At 42.4% G+C, this 22,404-nt stretch overlaps 1 protein-coding gene across 6 annotated transcripts in view; it reads left to right on the top strand.

The window, feature by feature from the left end:
- Window positions 1-22,404, top strand: part of Slc12a1 (solute carrier family 12 member 1) — an 84,638-nt gene that overhangs the window by 36,419 nt on the left and 25,815 nt on the right. For all 6 annotated transcript variants that reach the window (XM_087911247.1, XM_087911246.1, XM_087911244.1 and 3 more), the window contains 9 exons: window positions 116-223; window positions 529-652; window positions 2,130-2,231; window positions 4,252-4,407; window positions 7,251-7,350; window positions 8,153-8,264; window positions 15,863-16,003; window positions 19,314-19,420; window positions 21,864-21,946. In XM_087911247.1, coding sequence (XP_087767373.1) covers window positions 116-223; window positions 529-652; window positions 2,130-2,231; window positions 4,252-4,407; window positions 7,251-7,350; window positions 8,153-8,264; window positions 15,863-16,003; window positions 19,314-19,420; window positions 21,864-21,946 — 1,033 coding nt within the window. The remainder of the gene's footprint in view (window positions 1-115; window positions 224-528; window positions 653-2,129; window positions 2,232-4,251; window positions 4,408-7,250; window positions 7,351-8,152; window positions 8,265-15,862; window positions 16,004-19,313; window positions 19,421-21,863; window positions 21,947-22,404) is intronic.

The following is a 22,404-nucleotide window of genomic DNA, read 5'->3' as shown; positions in this document are numbered from 1 at the left end:
ATAAGGGTAAGACTCACAGGAAGTGGAGAAGTAAGAAACTATCTTGGAGAACAATTAACTCTCCAACTGTCTGTTTGGGTGAACCGCCTTATCCGAAGCCCTCTCTCTTCTCAAGGTCATGAGCATGGTGTCAGGGTTCGGCCCCCTCATCACCGCAGGGATCTTTTCCGCCACACTCTCCTCGGCCCTGGCCTCCCTCGTCAGTGCGCCCAAAGTCTTCCAGGTAATACAGCCATGGGGACTGCGCTGTCTCCACTGCCTGCGAAACTAGCTGGAATAGCGGTTCCCGCCAGCTGTCACTTTCCATCATTTTCTGCAACCGTTAATGTTTGCATCGGGCCCAAGTGCTGTGTCTGCCACATAGTCGAGATGGATTCCGATCATATAAAGAATGATGGGCCGCAGTGTGAGCTTGCGCCGCGTCTTGTGCATCGCTTAATCTTTCCCAAATCTTCTTTTCTGAATCACCTAGAGAAAAGGACTGTGCATAGATAGAAATGACAAATGTCTTCTCTTCGTTCCCATTAGGCCCTGTGCAAGGACAACATCTTCAAAGGACTGCAGTTCTTCGCAAAGGGATATGGGAAAAACAACGAGCCCCTGAGAGGATACCTTCTCACTTTTGTGATAGCCATGGCGTTCATTCTCATCGGTGTGTAGTTTTCATGTGATATAGAAAACCAAAAAGTCTTCTTATAACTCAGGCTTTTGCTGCTGGTCTGAGAAATTAGCTAGTTTGTATAATACACTGTTTGTCTGAGAAGGAAATGAGAAATCTTTACGTGAAGTGGGCATTTGAGGAGGTGAGGGGCTCTAAGGCTTCTGTCTGTTCTCTGAATGCTAGGAGCCCTTCTAGCCAAGTGCATCTGAGCCCTTCCTCCAATTCAACATGTCCTAACCATGAGACCCCATCCTCTCCCCTCCCTGCTCTATGCACTAGCCCAATAGCTCCAAGCTGGCAAGCTGAATCGTCTGTACCAGTGTTTCTTCAAATGTAGCTCCTTGACCATGCACTCAGAGTCACCGGGGTGTCTCTGAAAGCCCAGATTTTGCAGACCCAACCCCAGGGCTGCTGAATTGGAATCACCAAGGATTTGGAATCTGCATTTCACAAGCTCCTCAAATCGCTCCTAGATGGAGCTTTTTGGAGAACCGCTTACCTGGACTATTATTTAAGTTTTCTTTCCCAGGCCAACTAGAAGTAACCAATGGTCATAAGAAGGCTTCATGACCCTTGTTCTCTCTTAAGGCTAATGCTAAGAGTTCCTTGTGTGTGAAACCCTGAGAACTACTACAATTTATATGTCCTTAGATGATGTCTATGAAGTTGAAGGGGGGCTACATATAACTCCTATTAAATTTTCTAGATTTTTAAGAAATTAAATTTAAAAAATGGTTTATATAGAGAGATAGTCCAGTAATGTACTCTTTAAGACTTCAAAATATTGCCCTCTGCTGCATTTAAATGTCTTATTACGTGTGTGTGTGTGTGTGTGTGTGTGTGTGTGTGTGTGTGTGTGTACATGCACAAGTATACACTCCTGAGCTTGTAAGTAGGTCAGGAGACAACTTGTGGGGAGCTGGTTATCTCCTTCCACATGGGTCCCTGGGATCTAACTCCAGGGGTCAGAATTGGCAGCATACCCTTTCCCCCCGAGCCATCTTACCAGCCCCCTTCTGGATTTAAACGATCGCACAACCAACTTTTTAAAAATGTATACATTAAATTACCTCCTTTAAAATTGATCTAACATATTGTGCATATTAAATTATCTCCTTTAAAACCACATGAATTTCCATCCTCAGAGCCTCTTTCTTGACTGTTTATATAGCAACTTTGGTGTGTGCCCAAACTTGCTAAAGAAGAGGTCATTATGGGCTTAATCCTGGTATAGACAGAGATCTGGGTTGTCTATTTTCCGATTAGCAGGTTGTCTTGAGTCTCACCCCATGGAGACCTTGACTGAACGTATGTACATAACCTCAAAGGAAAATCACTAACTCCTTAAACTTTGACAGATTTTAGCTGTTTCCGATGTCCAGAAAAGGTTGGGCTCCCAGGCCTTAAGAGCTGTCCAGTCCCCCACTCTCCCTGCTCAGAGGCACATGCGCTGTTCTTTCTCTTGCAGCGGAACTGAACGTCATAGCGCCCATCATCTCCAACTTCTTCCTGGCCTCGTATGCGCTTATTAACTTCTCCTGCTTCCATGCCTCCTACGCCAAATCTCCAGGTAAGCCAACATGGAAAACATAAACCTAAGCAAACAGTTAGTTCATCTCAATGAAATGAAATAAGTCTGAAAAGTGTTCAATCTGTGTTTTTATGTCTCCTTATATCTTAGTAGGCAGCATAATCCACTTTATTTTGGTGAGTTGGGGGATGACTTCCGAAATAGAAAAAGAATCATATGAGCAATGGCCTCTTTGACCAACCGTAAAGTCAATTTTCTCCTGTGGCAATAAATTATTCATTGCAAGAGAAACCACATTTATTTCGGCAGTGGAAAAACACCACTATTTATTTCCAGGGTAAAAGTGACCACAGAAGTGGAATAAATGTATATATTTGAGACCTCCTCGCTATCAATTTGTTTCCTGCCCATGGTGCAGAAGAGAAGGGTGAACAGTTCCCGTAATTACCTGCTGAGTAGAGACAATGCAGAGCCAGTGCCGTGCTCACCCCAGGGGCCTCAGCGCACAACCGGGCTGTGCTCTTAAATGGTTTAGAATCCCACACCCAAGCCTTCCTCTTGCTCATCACCCTTCATCTCTTCTCTGCTCCCACTGCCTAATAAAATCCCTTCTAGAAAGTCATCTGGTAGTCATATGACTCTCAGAATGTTTTTTTTTTTTCATGAGGACTTCTGTCCAAGACACTAAATAAATACTCTTTTAGAATTTGCCATCATCCTTAGCCTTATTGGCAGCAAGGTTTGCAAAGGAGGCCGGGGAGCCTGCAACCACGCAGGGCTACTGGGTTACAGCAAGTAACTGAAGAGTTCGAGTTTTAGTGTGGTTTGTCTCTTAACATGAATGCCATGTTTTGCAGTTAAAAAACAACAACAACAACAAAAAAAAAACAAGACAGTTGCAACAATTATAAGAGGAGTAGAAAGGAATACTAGGAAAGAATAAAAGGGGAAGAAAATAGAAAAAAACGTATCCACGAAGACGCATGTAGATACACAACCCCCAAATATGACTCCCCAAGTCCACCTTAACCTCTCCCCATCCACCTGACTTCCATTGGCCTCTCAAAAGGAAGCAGAACGAAAGGCTTTTCTAAAGGCGTTCTTGGAGTGCTGTTTCCATCTTGTGGTCGTTGAGGAAATTGCTCCTCTAGAGAGCCAGCAGTTGTATTCCAGCAAGTCCAGATTTAAAGTTGTATTCATCCATTGACCAAATGCACCCTCCAGCTCAGGTTTTCCCATCCTGACCAAAGTCTCTTTCACTTCAGAAAACTAAGGAAACATGTAAACCTGTGTACTGTAACTGTGGCAGATGCTTTATAAAATATAGCGCTATGCCAGACGGTGGTGGTGCACACCTTTAATCCCAGCACTCGGGAGGCAGAGGCAGGCAGATCTCTGAGTTCAAGGCCAGCCTAGTCTATAAGAGCTAGTTCCAGGACAGGTTCCAAAGCTACAGAGAAACTCTGTCTAGAAATATCATATCTATATCTATATCAATATCCATATCTATATATCAATGTGTTGGGTTTAAGAAACATTTCCCTTTTCTGTAAGATTATTGCTCCTGAAGGACCAAACACTGTCCTCTTAGGATGATTATAAGGCAGGCTGTCTCCATTGCTCTACAAATGGAGCAAAGGACCACTTTTGTAACTGGTTCTTGAGTAGACAGGAGAGTCTTCCACCCTACCTGTTGCAAAGACACTGTATTTTCCAACCTACTTTCTTTCTTCCCGTTCCTGACAGTGTTGATTTCAGATGCTTGAGGCCTGGTCATCTTGGAGGACAGTCAGGACACACAGGAAGCACAGAGGGGTCTGGTTGATGATGCCTACCTGCTTTCCAGATGTTTTCTATTTCCCAAATCTTACAGCATCGTCTTTGGTATAAAAAAAGACCTCTTTGTAGACCAAGGATCAAAGAACATAGAAAAACAGCTGATTTAGGAAATGAACCTAAAAACTACATTTTTTTTATGCCAGAGGAAAACATGTTTCTGCACCCTACAATAGGGAATGGACAGCAGCAAAATTTTTTCCTGTGCTATTTTTCCTTCCAGGATGGAGGCCAGCATATGGGATTTACAACATGTGGGTATCTCTTTTTGGAGCAATTTTGTGCTGTGCGGTCATGTTCGTCATCAACTGGTGGGCAGCTGTCATCACCTATGTCATCGAGTTATCCCTCTATATCTATGTGACTTATAAGAAGCCAGGTAAGAGAATAAAGGCCACCTAGGATGGCCTTCCATGGCCTTCTCTGTCCAACCGCTGAATGTTTATCATGTAGCTTACACATGCTTACATGTAGTGTGTGCAAGGTAGTCCATCACAATGTTGCGTAATATAAAGACAATGGTCATTAGCAGCACCGGGCACTACACGAGTTGTGTGCTCATTTGATCTACACAGTGATGCTGCACACCTGATGGTCTGAGGCTCGCTTTATAGTTGTGAAGAAATTCCAAAGAGTTGATCACTTGCCAAAATAAAAGTCAGAACGTGATAGAGCTGACATTCAGATCACAGGCGTGTGACTCCAAACCTCGCCAGCCTTTCCGTCCATCTCCTTCTTCTAATGTCCTAATGAGCTAGGGCGTCTGTCCTAAAGGAGTTCTCAGACTCACAGCCAAGAGTGAGTATCACAAGAGCCGTAGAACCGGTTGCTGGAGAAATGGGGAGGTGCGAGCAACCTTGGAGTTGTTCAGAATTCTTTCTTGGTTCACAGTTTGTATTCACAGAGCCAACCACTCTACATGAATTTAATACATATTTGTTGATATGAATGGATTAAATTCTAAAACAATATCAAGCCACCTGGAGGTGGGTTATGCCAGATCCAGAGAATGAGACTCCAGGGACAAGAACGGGAGTAAATTTTGGTTACATACAATGTTAATGACAGGTACAATTTACAGCTGGGAAAGTTCCACCCCCTTTTAATATACAGTCATAAGTTTTGACAAACTTATAAAGCCTTGTCACCATGACAATAAAAGTGTAGGATTTCTCCAAGACTCCCCTTAGACACCTGTGTGTCCAGGCTCTTTTTCCAGAACTTAGCTCCGAGCAACCACTTTTCTAACTTCTGAACCTATGATTTGGTCTTTTCCAGAATACCATATAAATAGAATCAGGGTATATAGTCCTTATGGATGTCTTTGAGTTACCATGAACTTTTAGATTTGTCCATACTGTAGCATGGATAAGCAATTTGTCCTTTGATATTAATGAGTGGTGTTCTATAGATGAACATACCACAAGTCTCTGCTGCTGATTGACAGTTCATAGACATATGGATCATTTTCAATTTGGAATATATATGTTATGTACAATTTCATATATTAATATAGTGTGTTATTTATATATGTAATATATACATATGATTTAAGTGGATCAGTGTTTTTATTTTTGTTGAGTAAATGCTTAGGAGCAAGACTGCTTATACATAGTGTACGTAACTTCACTGCCAGATTGCCTGCCAAATAGCAGTATTGGTTTCCATTCCAAACAGCAGTTTAAAAAAGTGCACTGGTCACTCCACACCCTGTCAGCAGGTAGCATTGTCAGTTGGTTTTTAAAGTCCCCATAATAGAGGCATAGTCCTAGCCTCTGTCACTCAATTTGTGTTTTTCTGGTGACTAATGACACTGAAAATCGTACATGCCATTTATATATCTTATTAAGCAGCTATTTAAATCCTTAGTCTTCTTTTCTTTACTGCTTTCTAACTCAATTGTGAGACTTCCGTGTGTAGTCTGGCTCCTCTTGCAGTATGTGCTTTCTAACTATTTCTCCAGGCCCATGGCTTCTCGTTTCATTTAGCTGATAGTTTATTTTTATCAATGCACGTTCTTATTTTTTATCAAGACTAATTGATCTTTCTTTTTTATATTTTATCTTTTATAATGTGTGTGTGTGTGTGTGTGTGTGTGTGTGTGAGAGAGAGAGAGAGAGAGAGAGAGAGAGAGAGAGAGAGAAGAGAGAGAGAGAGAGACCTGAGACATCTTCCCTTAACCTAAGGCTACAGACATTTAGAACTTTTACTACTTTGATAATTGATTAATTACGGTCCATTATCTACTGCAGTTAATTTTGGTGAATGGTATGGTTTCAAGTTCCTTTTTTTACATATGAATATCAAATTGACTAGTAGAGGGTTTTGCCTTTAAAGGGTGAGTATCGGGCAGCAATTTAGCTCAGCGGGTGAAATGTTTGCCGTGTAAGCCTGAAGACCCAAATGCAATCTTTCAAGCCTACAGAGGAAGGAGAAAACCCCACTCCCAAAACTCGCCCTCTGGCCACCAACACATATGTTGCGCCATGCAAGCATGCACGTGTGTGTGCACGCACACACACACAGTCAACACTTCATATTACGCTGCTCAATCCTCAGATAAAATATTCACTTGTGCCCACGCTCCACAACAAGCCTTGGGAGACCTGCCATCTGGGGCAGATCTGTCAGCTCATCTCTGGGACTCCCGTCATAAAACTGACTGAGTCCGTTTAATATTTAAATTCACTGCTTTTGAAGCAGGGAGAGCGCTGAGCTCCCTCTTTGAAAGGTTAGTTTCTGGCAGGCCAGGCTGAGACACTTGCTAAAGAGCCGAAAACTCTCCTCATGACCCCCACAAGCAAAACTTCCCAAGCTGATCAGTTCTGCCACTCCGAATAGAAAGATGACCACGCGCTACCCCTGCACACAGAAATCCCTCTTTTGTTTTCTACTGAAGAATTTGTGAAGGCCTTGAGCTTTCTACCTGTGTGGTCATCACCACGCAGCCTTTCTTACTAAGCTGGCTTTCTGGGGCTGCAGATTCACCCTGTGACCCTGGCTGGAAGGGAGGCTCATTCCTGAGGATTCACGTGGTGCTCACGGGAGGGTACAAGGCTCTTTCCAGCAAACACTATGTTGTGTTTTCTCTACCTTGGGCTCTCATCACTGCTTGCCTAGGCAAGAAAACTTGCAGGAGAGAATGGTTTACTAAAAATTATTTAAGGCATGCAGAGAAAAGGTCAGTTTGGGGGAGCTACCGACTTCTTCCTTTGTCCACAGATGTGAACTGGGGTTCCTCCACCCAGGCGCTTTCCTATGTGAGCGCTTTAGACAACGCTCTGGAACTAACCACAGTGGAAGACCATGTGAAAAATTTCAGGTAATGTTGGCTTTTGGGGTCCCCTGGGGTTCCACATTCCAAGTGTCTTTCATTTAGAGGAAGCCAAATACATCAGTGTAGCTGTGAGTAGTTTTGTGGGCTCGTTTCAGACATGAATAGCAAAGCTACCTAATTTCACAATGGCAGAAGGCCTGCTTTCTTGGATAGAAATCATGCTGTTAGAAAGAGCAGAAATGAGCAGGTTTTTCCTTCTGTTTTGAGCTCTGCTCACCTAGAGTCACAGCTCCTCACACTGCTATTCTGTGCCTGGAGTCACAAAGACCTAAAGGACATGTTGTCAGAGGGCTATCTGCCAGATCCCCATGCGTGTTAATCGCTGGTGTTATCTGCGTTCAATATGGGACTTGGTAGTTTACTGAATTCCCTTAGGAGAAGCAGTGATTTTAGACCTTCATTAGTTATATATAGTGGTGCCTCATAACACAGGCAACAACAAGGCCAACAAGGAAGGTAAGGGAAAATATTGATGAGAGATGGACAGGCGTCTGGAGACTTGAGGTGATGCAGTGCCCAAAAAAGAATGACAAGGGGAGCCTGGGGCTACCCTTTCCCTACTTCATACTTCTACTGTGATTAGTTAAACAAAACTTACTAAGATGGCAAGATGCAGTCAGGATAATTATAGGACTCTGGTGGGAAATCCAAGAAATTATTAAGGAAATGGATGTCCCATTTCTCCACGTTTTCTTATTTTTTCTTCTTTTTACCTTATTTTCTTTGTGGGGTTCTGGGCTCACATGCTTCTTGCACTGGCCAATCCTCATGTCTTCTTTCCTTTCAGACCCCAGTGCATTGTCTTGACAGGGGGACCCATGGCAAGACCGGCTCTCTTGGATATAACCCATGCTTTTACGAAGAATAGCGGCCTCTGCATCTGCTGTGAAGTCTTTGTGGTAAGAGTTGCTTCACCCAAGAGGAGTGCTCACCCAAGGGGATTGTTAACCCAAAGGAAGAGCTTACCCATGGGAAGTGCTCACCCAAGGGGAGTATCCACCCAAGGGGAGTATCCACCCAAGGGGAGTATCCACCCAAGGGGAGTACTTACGTAAGGGAAGTGCTCACCTTGAGATATTTTAGGTACCACAGCTTATACCTACAGTAATAGGGAAGTAACAGGATAGCTTGAACAAGAATTCTCCTCTTTGATTCAGGACTAGCAGAAAAAGTAATCGTGAATTAAATGGATCGATGAAATGTATTTCTGATTTCTCAGGAGACCACCTAAAAGATATTTTTAAGTTATGGCCTTTGACTCAAGAACAGAACTGGCTCAGAAATAAAATGGAGATATCTGGGTCTAAGTTTAAAAAGTGGGAAAGATCACACCAGAACACTCATGAGTCTATGGAAGCCAATGAGAAGAAACCAAACATAATGGCCTTATAACCACATGTGAATTTTAGATTAGATATTTAGATAATTGTGATGACACTATAGATACCTGGGGAATTAAGCTAAGCATTCCACGCCTTTGACAGTGTTGAGTAAATTTCCTGTTGTTTGAGACTGTGAGGGGGACTAACAAGGGACTAGAGGTTTTTCTAGAAGGTTTTCAAAGTAGATGCTAAAAAGTCAACAATAATTATTTATCAATCCTCCAAAGGGAGTGAAAGCATTGAAATTAAAATTAAAATATATCTAAATCCTCCATTCTAACCTACCTCTGTGTATATTCTCGTTTCTTCTCCTTCTCTGTCTGGATGCTTTCTCTGTGTCTCTCTCAATTTAAATGTTTATCAACACATGTTTACATGACTAAATACTTACATAGTCTTCAAAGCATCTTCCCAGTTTCTTATTTGATCTGCAAGCACATAAGACACAGCAAACAAAGAAACTCTTGTTTTTGTTTTACTAACGGGAAAAAAGAAACAGAAAAATTAAATTATGTACTGGGCCATCCTAACAAGAAAATGGCAACTGGGATGTCATGGCAGCCTCCCAGGATACCTCTTGTTAGCCATGAAGCCTGGATGGCCTGAGAGAACTGTTGCAAAGACCGTTATTTACATTTCCAGTACTGCTAAGGAGAGGGTGAGGGCAGTCAATACTACACTGACACAGTGAACTAATTTACCATATTGCAACTTAAGAAACGCTCAAACATCTTCTAAAACTTAGCAATATCCTAAATGCTATGAAAGTTGGCCTCATTCTCTTTCTTTTCTCTGCTTAGATGACAGTAACTCAAGCAATATTACTAAATACAATTATCCAGTAGAAGGAGGAGAGAGCTATGAGTCGGGAAGATTGACAGGTTAAGTTATGGCCAACTCTGACTCCAGAGAATTTGTTAAAAACTTATCAAGAGCCTGTCTCTCTTATTATCAGCTTTAGTGCCCTGGATTAGTGGATTTCATTTTGGCCAATATAATATAGGAACTGGTTTTGATGGAATAAGCAGTTTGGGGTGTTTTTCTGCTCTAGCAATTTAGAGAAAATTTGGTTTAGCAAGCAAGAAAATATCTTCAGGACCGGAGAAATGAACAAGAAATATAAACAGTCATATATTGGCAAGGGAGAAAAGGTCTTCCAGGGAGACAAGAAACCCTGCTTTTAACTAACACTTTGATTCCTTAGCTGCAAAAGGGACCTCAGTCCTAGAAAATCTTTTCATGTGAAGTAAGTGTGTGATGTGGTAGGTTCATACATATGTTGGACAACACTTCCCATAACTGTGCCGATGTCTCCCTGAAAGCCCCATGAGTCCTACTCCCCAGTGCCGAAATTCTCTTGGGATCAGAAAACAGTTACTGCATCGATTAAAGACTTCCCAGTTAGTTACTTCCTGTGAACTCCTGAGGCTGCAGATGCCATCGGAATGTTTAGATTCAAGGCTCAGCTGCCAATCATCTTTCCAAGGAGACAGATGGAAAGGGATGCAGGGGAGGCAGCATACCACTGGAAATTTCTTTCCCCAAAGAATACTGATGATGGTTAAGCCAGCCTTATGGAAATGTTAAGTAGTGATGATGGGAAGGGGGCTACAATTTTGTTTTCAACTCCGGGAAGCAAGTTCCCCTGGGTCTTTGAAACTGACAATCAAATTCGGAGCCACTATTTAGCTACTTACGAGCTTTGATTCCTTTATACACGTAGCTTAGTCTCTCTGAATAAAAGAATCACCTGTTTTAGGGTCATCGTGAGAATTATATGTGACTTCATGCATTATTTTGTCTCAGTCAAACAGTGAATACTGAATTAACTTTGTTATTTTGGGCAATGTTGTGATGTTATTATTGAGAGAGTATGATAGTTGCTATTTTCGTTCCTGAAATATGTAGTCTTCAACAAAAACCCAGATACCCTCAGGTCCAGACAGCGGATTTGCTAGGCCCCTATGCACCTAACTCCTGCTCAGCTATGAAGCTATCCCTTCACTCTCTCTCTTCCCTTGTCTTTTTCTTGTTCAGCTTCCAAATTTCAGATGAGAGATGCTAAACTCTTTGTGTCAGTGGGCCTCTATAAAGACGCTAATAAAATAATGACATTAGAAATATAGGAAGAATGAAATGACCGAAGAATGGACACCAGGGTATATGACATGGTTCATGGGCCAAATCGGAAAAGGAGAGAAATTAGCCTCTGGTAGTTCCAACCAGAGAAGCAATGAAAGCAAAATCATGAGACTCTCAACATATGGAAGCATAGTTGATATAAATATACACATTTTTCAAATTGGAGAATTAATTCGTGTGCTCATATTTGGGAATGCTGACGGAAGTTAATCTCAATAATATATTAATTGGGCGATAAAATCCATTTTTGTGATCATGGCATATTTGAATATTGGTTAATTATGCTCCAGAATGTCCCCCTTCTGTTGGTGGCTTTAGCCTTCTTATGTGCCTTACAGTCTAAACTCATATTAATGAGTGCGCTACGAGGACATCGTAATCCCTTTTAGCAAAAAGAGATTCTGTATGAAATATTTTTATGACTTTTCAGTATGGCAAATTCAGTCATTAAAATAAATCTCTCTGTCACCATTAATGTTTCATCCAGATTTTTGTAATACTAACAGACATACGTTAGATCTATTTCTTTAAGTAAGCGCCATTTTCCCCAGGAGTTAACAGTCATTGCAGGGTAGCTGAGAACTCTGATGGTCTAACATCTTTCTCAGTTGTTGGTTGTTCTTCTATCTGATGGTTGTCATCAACATTAAACGACCTTCAGTACAATATTCTTTCCTCCTCTTGTCGTGGGTGAAGCCTGGAATGCCCACAGAAGGGCTAGGAGTTTAAAAGGCACTGACCTCTGGAGCCCTGAGTGAAACTTCCCCCGCATTATCGTATCTTTCTTACGCCCAGGACTTCAGGCTCAATAGCTGTCCTCCTGATGCTTCCACCTTTTTTATCTTCATTGAAAGCTCTTGCTTTTTGACTAATATAAGTGAATCAATTTTGGGGGGAATTTTGGTAACTTCTAGAACATATACTGGCAAACAACTAACTACATAAAGAACAATTGATTCAATTTAAACAAAATATTAAAATGGAAGTGTTCCCGAAGCTCAATTAAGTGCTATATGACAGAAATATAATATGTACTGTATGTATAATTCAAAATCTTCTAGTTGTCAAGTAAAAAGACAAAAGATAGATCAAGTTATTTTCAATAATTTCTTTTGTTTAACTCAAATATGTCCAAAATGTTATTTCAACATGCAATCAGCACAAATGCTAATGAGGTTTGTGTTACATATATTTGTGTACTAAGACCTCTAGGATACGTCTTATGTTCAGGGACAACATGTGAACAAGAGCTGTTATATTGGGCAGTGGTGACCCAGAAATTGCCTTATGTGTATAAGTATATTTGCTTTCAAGAAAGACACCATTTGTGCCACTGAGTCAGTTCAGAGCCACATTTAAACCCAGCACCCTGACTCCCAGCTCAGTGACATTCCAAAGGTGTGGCAGAGCAGATACAATACAGAATTAGGCCTGGGATGTTAGTGAAATTATGAACATCCACTTGCAATGGCAGAAGTCACCTGCAGGTAGGCACCTAGTGCTTTCTAAGCTTAGCACAAGATGCCTTACTTACTGTTACTACTCAGCCATGCAGGAAAAGGGCGTTTATTCCCACGGCCAGAATAAGATTTCAAATCTCAGCGATAACCCATGACCTCCAAAGTAGCCAAGTGCTGGCTAGAAACGGTCTGTCTGACTCCAAAACTTGAACCTTATTTTCTTGTATCCCGAAGTCCTTTGTTTCCCACCAAAGACCCCTGAGACCGTCATTCTAAGTGCAGTCCGGGGAACCAGGAGCATCTGAATCGTCTGGAAGCTTATTAGAAATGTGGATGTTTACACCCTACTCCACACCCTCTAGGGACAGCCCACTACATGGGGTCAAGATTTCAAGGAACTCTGGCCCAGAGGGATGGCTCAGCCATTAAAGGCTAGACTCACAGCCAAAAATATAAGAGTTCGGTTCCCAGCACCCCCGGCTGTCCCTCCAGGTACATTAAAAAAGTATTTTAAAAAATTCTAAAAAAATAATATATAAAAAAAGATTTCAAGGGACTCCAAATCAAAGACGTCCAAACACAATACAAATACCTCTTTAGACTGGAGAAAGTAGGTGGCTCATGTCTGTCCGGCCAGACGCATCGGTGACAAACAGAAATACCTCTGGGACTGCATTAAGTCATGAGAAGAAGGGGAGGAACGTGGACCTTTAAGGAAGAGGACCTGTTAGTTGAACATTGGTTTCCAGAATTAAACCTTGCGCTTATAAGATGCTTTACCACCACCATGCCTGCCTTCGCTTCCCTTAGCCTGTCTCACTTCTCTCATGTCATAGACACATGGCCTTTCATCCCCACCAAACTTAATGGATGAAAAGGAAGCATTAACTTGCCCAATTATAAGTGTATTGATACAGGGAAAGAATAGAATGAAGGGATTCTTATTTATTTATTTATTTATTTATTTATTTATAAAAATTTCCACTTCCTCCCCTCCTCCCAAAACCCTCCCATTCCCCCCACTCCCTCTCCTCCTCCCTCTCCAGTCCTAAGAGCAGCCAGGGTTTCCTGCCCTGTGGGAAGTTCAAGTTCCTCCCCTCTCCCTCCAGGTGAGCATCCAAACAGACTAGGATCCCAAAAAGCCAGTACATGCAGACGAAACAAGACCCAGTGCCATTGTCAATGGCTTTTCAGTCAGCCCCCATGTCAGCCACATTCAGAGAATCCAGTTTGATCACATGCTCGTTCAGTCCCAGTCCAGCTAGCCTTGGTGAGCTCTCATTAGATCAGTCCCCTTGTATCAGTGGGTGAACGCCCGCGGTCCTGACTTCCTTTTTCATGTTCTTCCTCCTTCTGCTCTTCATTTGGACCTTGGGGGCTCAGTCCAGTGCTCTGATGTGGGTCTCCGTCTCTATCTCCATCCATTGTCGGATGAAGGTTCCCTCTGATCCTGCCTTCCTTGCTCACGTTCTCCCTCCTTCTTCTTCTCATTTGGACCTAGGGAGTTAAGTCCAGTGTTCCAATATGTGTCTCTGTCTCTATCTCCATCCATTGCAAGGTGAAGGTTCTATGGTGATATGCAAAATATTCATCAGTATGGTTATGGGCCAAAGCCAGTTCAGGCACCCTCTCCTCTGCTGTCCAGGGAACAATCTGGAGCCCTCTCCTTGGGCCTGGGAACCCCTCCAGAATCAAATCTCTTGCAAACCCTGAAATGGCTCCCTTAGTTGAGATATATACCTCCCTGCTCCCATATCCATCCTTCCTCCCCCCCCCCAATCCCATTCCCCCAAGCCATCCCCAATCATCCCCCTCTCCCTTCTCTCTAACCATCTGCCCTTACTTCCACCCCCCACCCCCCATGCCCCCAAGTTTGCCTGGCAATTTTGTCTACTTCCAATATCCAGGAGGATAACTATATGATTTTCTTCAGGTTTACCTTCTTATTTAGCTTCTCTAGGATCACTAATTATAGGCTCAAAGACCTTTAATTATGGCTAGAATCCACTTATGAGTGAGTACATACCATATTCCTCTTTTAGGGTCTGGGTGACTTCACTCAGTAAAGCGTTTTCTATTTCCATCCATTTGCATGCAAAATTCAAGATGTCATTGTTTTTTACTGCTGAATAAAACTCTAATGTGTATATGTTCCACACCTTCTTTAACCATTCTTCTATTGAGGGGCACCTAGGTTGTTTTCAGGTTCTGGCTATTACAAATAGTGCTGCTATGAACATAGTTGAACAAATGCTTTTGTAGTATGTTCGGGAATCTCTAGGGTATATTCCCAAGAGAGGAATTGCTGGGTCCTGAGGGAGGTTGACTCCCAGTTTCCTGAGAAACCGCCACACTGATTTCCACAGTGGCTGCACAAGTTTGCATTCCCACCAACAATGGATGAGTGTTCCCCTCATTCCATATCCTCTCCAGCATAGGCTATCACTGGTGTTTTTGAGTTTAGCTATTCTGACAGGTGTAAGATAGTATCTCAAAGTTGTTTTGATTTGCATTTCCCTGATCACTAAGGAGGTTGAGCATGACCTTAAGTGACTTTTGGCCATTCGAAGTTCATCTGTTGTGAATTCTCTGTTCAGTTCAGTACCCCATTTTTTAATTGGGTTAATTAGAGTTTTAATGTCTAGTTCCTTGAGTTCTTTGTATATTTTGGAGATCAGACCTTTGTCTGATGAGGGATTGGTGAAGATCTTCTCCCAGTCAGAAGGTAGCCTTTTTGTCTCACTGACAGTGTCCTTTGCTTTACAGAAGCTTCTCAGTTTCAGGAGGTCCCATTTATTCATTGATTCTCTTATTGTCTGTGCTACTGGGGTTCTACTTAGAAAGAGGCCTCCTGTGCCTATGTCTTGTAGACTACTTCCCATTTTCTCTTCTATCAGGTTCAAAGTGGTCAGATTAATGTTGATGTCTTTAATCCATTTGGACTTGAGTTTTGTGCATGCTGATAGATATGGATCTACTTTCATTCTGAATGAAGGGATTCTTACCACACCTACAGGCAGTGCTTAGGCACCAATAGAACTGTCGGGATGTGTGACTTGTGGCAGAACTTGCAGTTCATCATGCACGGCTCCCAAGAGCTCTGTCTGGTTCTTGAAATCAGGATCTAACTGAGATTTCTCTGAGGTTCATAAATGTGGCTCTCACTGTAGAATCACAGATTGATTGTGGATTCATCATGAGCCTCTTCAGTCACGTTCTGAGTGTTTTCCCTATGTGCCACCACACCCTTGGCTTTTGTTTCCATTCTGGAGAAGGCAATTGTTTAAGTCAGTGTTATGAAGCCTGGATTTGGGGTTGAAAATGAGTTATATTTCAAAATGAGCAGCACAGGTCCTCTCCAAAAACAAGGTTCCCATTTAAGGGGGTACCTTTCCCTCAATCCTGTCTCTTCACTCAATGGGGCTTGACTGGCTGGTTTGGTCACTTGGAAAACAACAGTAGTGTGACGTATAATAGGCGGACTTCTAACTAATATTTCATTGCATCATCCAGGGCCCTCGCAAGCTGTGTGTTAAGGAGATGAACAGCGGCATGGCTAAAAAACAGGCCTGGCTCATAAAGAACAAAATCAAGGCGTTTTACGCGGCAGTGGCAGCAGACTATTTCAGAGACGGTGTCCGGAGTCTCCTTCAGGTAAGGCAGGCACTGAGGGAGTGAGCACAAAGACAGCGTCCTGGTGGATAAAGCACCTCAGACCAATGGCTAGCCTTAGTTGAGCCACTCACCAAGGAAGCATCAGAGATCGAGACCGATGATCAGGGAACACATTTCAAATTCTTTGTGACAGGCACAAGCCGAAGTTCTGTTACAGTGAACTAGAAATGATTGACTGGAAACAGAAAATGAGTTTGCCTTTGGCTACCAGCACCGTTCTGTCCCCACACTCATTGAAATGCAAATTTGTTCTGGTGGTTGAGGACATTCAGGACCCTATTAAAACTTCAAACTCTGCGTCTCGTACAGCAGGTAGCCGCGGTCCGGTCAGACATCTTTTCTATTTTTTTCTTTTGCAAATGACGGGTGGGCAGCTGTGAGACTCCACTAATAAATGCATGTGGATCAGGGCAGAAAACCTCCCCAGCCTTGGGAATTATTTCCAGAACATTAAATAAATGTGATCATCTCTATGGCTGCATGCTGGAGTCTGCAGTTTTCTCTCTTCCTCGTTCTTTCCTTTGCCCTTCCCTCTTCTACTTCTGTAATGAATACAGAAACTTATTCCCCAGTTCTCATCTCTGTAATTTAAAGTATGAAAAGAAATTTAAAACAATCCAAAAGACTCTCTGAATATAGCATTTGTGTATTTCAAAATATTAGCCTAGTGACTGCAAAAATGTTAACTGGCCCACAGAGGGAGACAATAGGTAGTTCTTGGCTCTGAACTTGCAGCATCCCAGTCTCGCCACATCCTTGGATCAGCTGATCAGCCTTTGCAGTCACAGCCTCTGTCCAGGCATTCTACAAAAGTAACCTGTCTGGCAAGATACCCCCACTTGTGTAACAGTGGCATGACCGTTATAGAGATAACCAGCGACTTTTGTTTGGATTTGAGGCCTCCTCCACACTAGGGAACTCTTTTCATAGAAACCTGGTCAAGAACCTGTGAGTAGAGAGGTCACGGACCCCAGAGGAGAGACCGCTCTTCTTGTTTTACTAAATAGACACGATGCTTATGGCCACAGATTAGTGCTGATTCCAGCCTTCATCAGAGAAGCTTCTTTTGCAGTAGGTGTTACTTAATATTGAAAGACTCACAACTAGTCAATGTATGAAAAGTAAATGATTATGGTGTACTGAGCCCTGAAGGGTTTAGCAGCATCATCCTCTCCAAAGCCTTGGGGATGTCACAGTAGAGGGAGACAAAGAATGTAAGAGTCAGGGGCTGGGGCTGCTACAAAATAGCATCTTCCAGACATGACGTGGGCATCACAGCCATGACTCACCGCAGCTGTGGTTACCTGCACAAGACCTACATAGTATTGGACTAAGAACAATTTTATCATGCATGGGGGATTCCAGAGGCCTCACCCATTACAGAAGGGCTATGGGCAATTTGTGGATGCTGGGGGAATAAAGTTATTTTCTTCCGCTGTATATTCACCGATAAGTTGAGTGTGTACCAGTTAATAGCCTCACAAATATTTTTGGCCAAGCAACTGACCACAGTTAAACTCCGTGGACTAAGAAGATGGCCATCGAGGCTAAAGAGATGAGCCCTGCCTGCTCTTCCAAAGGTACCGAGTTCAATTCCCAGCAACTACATGGCGGCTCACAACCATCAGTAATGAGATCTAGTGCCATTTTCTGATGTGCAGGTATACATACAGGCAAAACACTGTATAGATAATAAGTAAATAAATCTTTAAAAAAATGGCCGTCGAAACAGGTGTCGACTTGTTAGGGAGAAGGGCTTCGGCAAAAGGCAAGGAGTAGAGAGGGCCTGAAGGGGCATGAAAAAGCCCAGGATTCAACATAGACATGAATAAAATTGTCAAAGTTTTTTTTTAATAGGAAAAGAATCTTGAAAAAATGAAAGTAAAGAAACAATGGAGTACTACACAGCAGAAAAAATGACAGCTTGAATTTTGCAGGAAAATGGATGGAGCTAGAAAATATTATTTTGAGTGAGGTAACCCAGACACAGAAAGACAATCATCACATGTACTCACTCATAGGTGGTTTTTAAACCTAAAGCAAAGAAAGCCATCCTACAATCCACAATCCCAGAGAACTTAGACAACAATGCGGACACTAAGAGAGACTCACATAGATCTAATCTACATGGGAAGTAGAAAGTAGAAAAAGACAAGATCTCCTGAGTAAATTGGGAGCATGGGGACCTTAAGGGAGGATTGAGGGGGGAGGGGGAGGCAGGGAGGGGAGCAGAGAAAAATGTAGAGCTCAATAAATATCAATAAAAATGTAAAAAGACAGAGAAAGAAACATTCAAATAAATGTAAAAAAAAGAATTAAACATGTGGCCTCACATGAAGCATGCACCAAGTGTGTGGAAGGCCAAGTTCATGCCAGTTGTGCCTATGTCCTACTCGGGATTGTGTCCTCTAGCATGGCGGGAGCTGGACGCTTCTTTAGTATCTTCAGGACCCAGGTGACCTTCCTTCATTAGCAGCTCTCCTTATCTCTACTTGTCCATGTCCAATTAAACTTGAAGATTCAGAACGAATGTCACATCCCCATGAAGCTGTGAGCCATCAGCTGGAGCACGAGTGTCCCTGGGCTTTCTCTGTTGCGTTTATTCTTGGGTTACAACTGCTTATGTATAGCTTGTCTCCTCCACGTGATTCCAAGCTCCTATCACAAGTACCTCAGACATCACTTTGTAATTAATACAGACTTGATAATATGACCACATTAAATCGGATTAGCTGAAAGCCATAGTCTACCATTTAAAATTGACTGAAACTTTTGATATGAAATGTAATACCTAAGGACACTATCACGCAAGAGCAGTCTATTTGGGAAGCACAGTTCAGTCGTTCTTTGGTAAATAATAGAAGGAAGCTTTCAACGGTCCTTGTATACAGAGATCTCCAAAACATGGATTTTATTGTTGATGACATTTTGGACATCACTGTTGGAAATGAGTTCTGAACCTCTAAGTTATAACATGCACATCGACAGTTAAGCCAGCCCTTACTTGATTTTAAATTATTGAACCATTTTAATGAGTGTGTCAGAAGTAATGCAAATGACTGCTAATTTAGCAAAGCTACATTCCTGTCATCTAAAACCCATTTATGGCTGAGATGATTTAGAACTGATCTTCCTATTTTATGCTTGGGTACGGGCATGAAGGACATACATTAAGATGTAATCTAATCTTCAGAACATTACTCCGGTGCTCTTTGACATCGTTTTTCATTTGCGGTAGTATTTCACTGGCACCGGAAGGATTGCTCATGTGTTTATGCCCTCTGTTTAGGCCTCAGGCTTGGGGAGAATGAAGCCAAACACTCTAGTGATTGGATATAAAAAAAACTGGAGGAAAGCTCCCTTGTCAGAGATTGAGAACTACGTGGGAATCCTACAGTAAGTGATGGCTTCCAGGACGGGCCCCTGTGGATGATGCACCGACCAGGGCAGCGGGCAACCTGAACACACAGAGCTCTCTGTGTCAAATTCACCTGCTGGAGAAGAACGTATTCTCCTGCTCCTGTAAAGTCTTTACCAACGTGGGAAAATAAAACTCCACACAACCAATAAGAAGTGGAAGGAGTTGAAATATCCGTGGAGGTGGGGTGGGGTGATATTGGAGTCAAGAAAAGGCAAATGTTTAAGGTATACCGGTCACCCAGGTATATAATGTTTAAGGAATAACATCAAATAAGGAATGTTTAAGCCTAAAAGTCTATTTACTAGATTGAAGGCAAAGGAAAGGTAGAGGGGAAGGAAATTTTCTTTGAAAACATTTGGGATCCTGGATTGGCTGTTATGCCAACAAACAGGGTGGAGAAGGAAATGCAAATGCAGACAAGATATAACCTTACATATCTATCTTATATGACCTAGAAGATAGAAGAACTGTGAACATCCCCACAGTCTAGTGTTTGATGTAGCATTCCTGTGGTCAGCCTCGCCATCATCCCAAACACTCAATTCCAAGGATCAAAATGACAGGGCCTAGTAACATCAGACTGAGGAAGCCTCTAGCTTTTACAACACATTAGCAACTGGTCTTCTTGGTAGTAAAATTCAATGCTAACTAACGTGATTCAAATTTGCATTAATATAAGATTGAATGATTCCACCTCCAAAGAGCAAGCAGGTGGAAGGTAGCCACATACTGTTAGTACGAGGCTACGGTTACAATCGTGTAGCGTCTTACTATTCTCCTTTGAACAAAAGGTTTGACATGTCTGTATCACAAGTATGATTGATTTCATTTAGTTTTTTTTAACACCTTATAGTTTGATGAGTTAGACATCTAACACATCTCTTATTGTGCCCAAATCAAAGTAGACCAGGCTAGATTGTCCATAGGAGGCCCTGGTATAAAGTCCTTCCTTGCCTTTCCAGCTCCTAGAAGCTGCCCACAAGTGGATGCGGCTGGTGGCCCTCTTTTTCCATCTCCAGTCCAGCCACAGTCACAGTGCACAGACCTCTTCTGTCTCTCAACCTCATTTTCAAGCACCCTTATCACTACATCTGGCCCAGGCAGATGCTGTAAGATGCTCTCCCCTCCTCAAAGTCTTGACCTAATCATAGCCCCTTTTGTCTTGTGAGGAAAAGCATTCATTGGTTTTAGGAATTAAGATACCCTTTAAAGCCCATCCATCTGCCTATAAAAGAATCAGCATCCTCTTTGTGCAACTAATTATCTAGTTTTTCATTATCAAGCTTAAATAGAAACAAGGTTTGCTTATGTAGAGTTCTGTGTTAGAACACACCTATTTTGTGAAGTGAAGATAATTTACGTTTGAACTTTGAGTGGAACTTCTTCCTATCGTTCCCTGAAAGTTCAGGTCGACTTCTTATTGAAAGTTTGTTGCTTAAGATGACCATCACTGACTACATCAGTGATACTGTAGAGGGAGACCTGAGCAATCAATCACAGACCACAGTGATACTGCAGAGGGGGCCTGACCAATCAATCACAGACTACAGTGATGCTGCCGAGGAAGGCCTGACTGTAAGGGATTCTGGGTCTCAGTTCTGCAGGTGAGCCAATAAGGGAACTTCCAGAGTGAGGAACATTTAGTTAACACAAATAATAGGCTTGCTTCCAGATCTATAACGTGTACTACAGTAGCTGAGATAAACCAACCACTTTTCCTTCTCGTCTGCATCCTTTAACTTCCTTAGGTTAGGGGCCGAGAAGACATCAGAGCCGTCTGCGAGGACACAGGATTTCCAGGGAGAAGCATTTCTCTGAAGCCTGTGCAGAATCTGTAGCCAAAACTCCTCAGAGAAACCAGAAACCTTTTTGTTTGTTTGTTGGCAGGGTTCCAACTCTGTAGTCCTACCTGTCCCACTATGTAAAAGCAGGTTGACCTCAAACTCAGAGACCCACCTGCCTGTGCCTCCTAACCGCTGTGCTAGACACATTTTAGACATGAACTCGTGCCCAGTGTCCCCGGAGATGTCTTCCAGTGACAGGGAGGGAAGGCGGATAATTTCAAAAGATTTTGCCATCTATAAATGTTCCGTTCTAAATATATCAGATTGTTTTGATCACCCAATAATAGATTAATTATTTTAAAGTGTGTAAGAGATCCTAATCAAAATAGCTACCTGGTGGGACTATGAAAATAAATCAGCTTCATGGTGAATTTACCTCCACCCAAAGTTTATTTTTTAATGATACAAAGGAAGGAAAACACAAACCCAAAGAAGACATCTGCTCTTAGCTGTATTCTGAAGTGAATTTTAATAGCCTCATGATATCAAAATCCTAGAGACAAGTTTAATATTTACCCTGTGTGAAGGTAGAAGAAAATGCTGGAAACACTTAGTCTGTTGCTTCCCTTCCCAGTGACGCCTTTGACTTTGAGATCGGTGTGGTCATCGTCAGAATCAGTCAAGGGTTTGACATCTCTCCGGTTCTCCAGGTCCAAGGTAAGTATTCTCCTTGTCCTCTCAACGGATGGTGAATTTTTCTAGGTGGTGGGGTCAGAACAGTGCTCAGCATGGACCAAATGCTTCTCCCTCAGCCCATGCTGTGTGTACTTCACGTGTGCTTTCCCATGGCTCACACAAGTAGCCTTTGTCCTGGTATTCAGAGATAAAGACTACCTCAGGGTAGCTAACGATTTTTCTTATTGTAATACCACAAAGCCAGCATCAAGGTAAATGAACACCTTCAGTAAGGTAGAATGCCAAATTAATTTCTGAAGGATGTTTCAGAAAATGAAGACCCACCTCCCCCACAGAGGAGTTATGTATTTTGGTTTCAGGTGACAAGGACTGGTTTGTAGCCACCATGGAAATGAATCTGAATGTGTCAGGTCTGTGAATCACTAAGTAATACACAGACAGAAAGACTCGTTCAGATCAGTACTATTGCTTCACTATAG

This window comes from Myodes glareolus, chromosome 10, assembly GCF_982192425.1.
Source record: "Myodes glareolus chromosome 10, mMyoGla1.1, whole genome shotgun sequence".
Lineage (NCBI taxonomy): Eukaryota > Metazoa > Chordata > Mammalia > Rodentia > Cricetidae > Myodes > Myodes glareolus.
The sequence above is the reverse complement of the archived record's forward strand: the minus strand, read 5'-3'. Positions and strand labels throughout refer to the sequence as shown.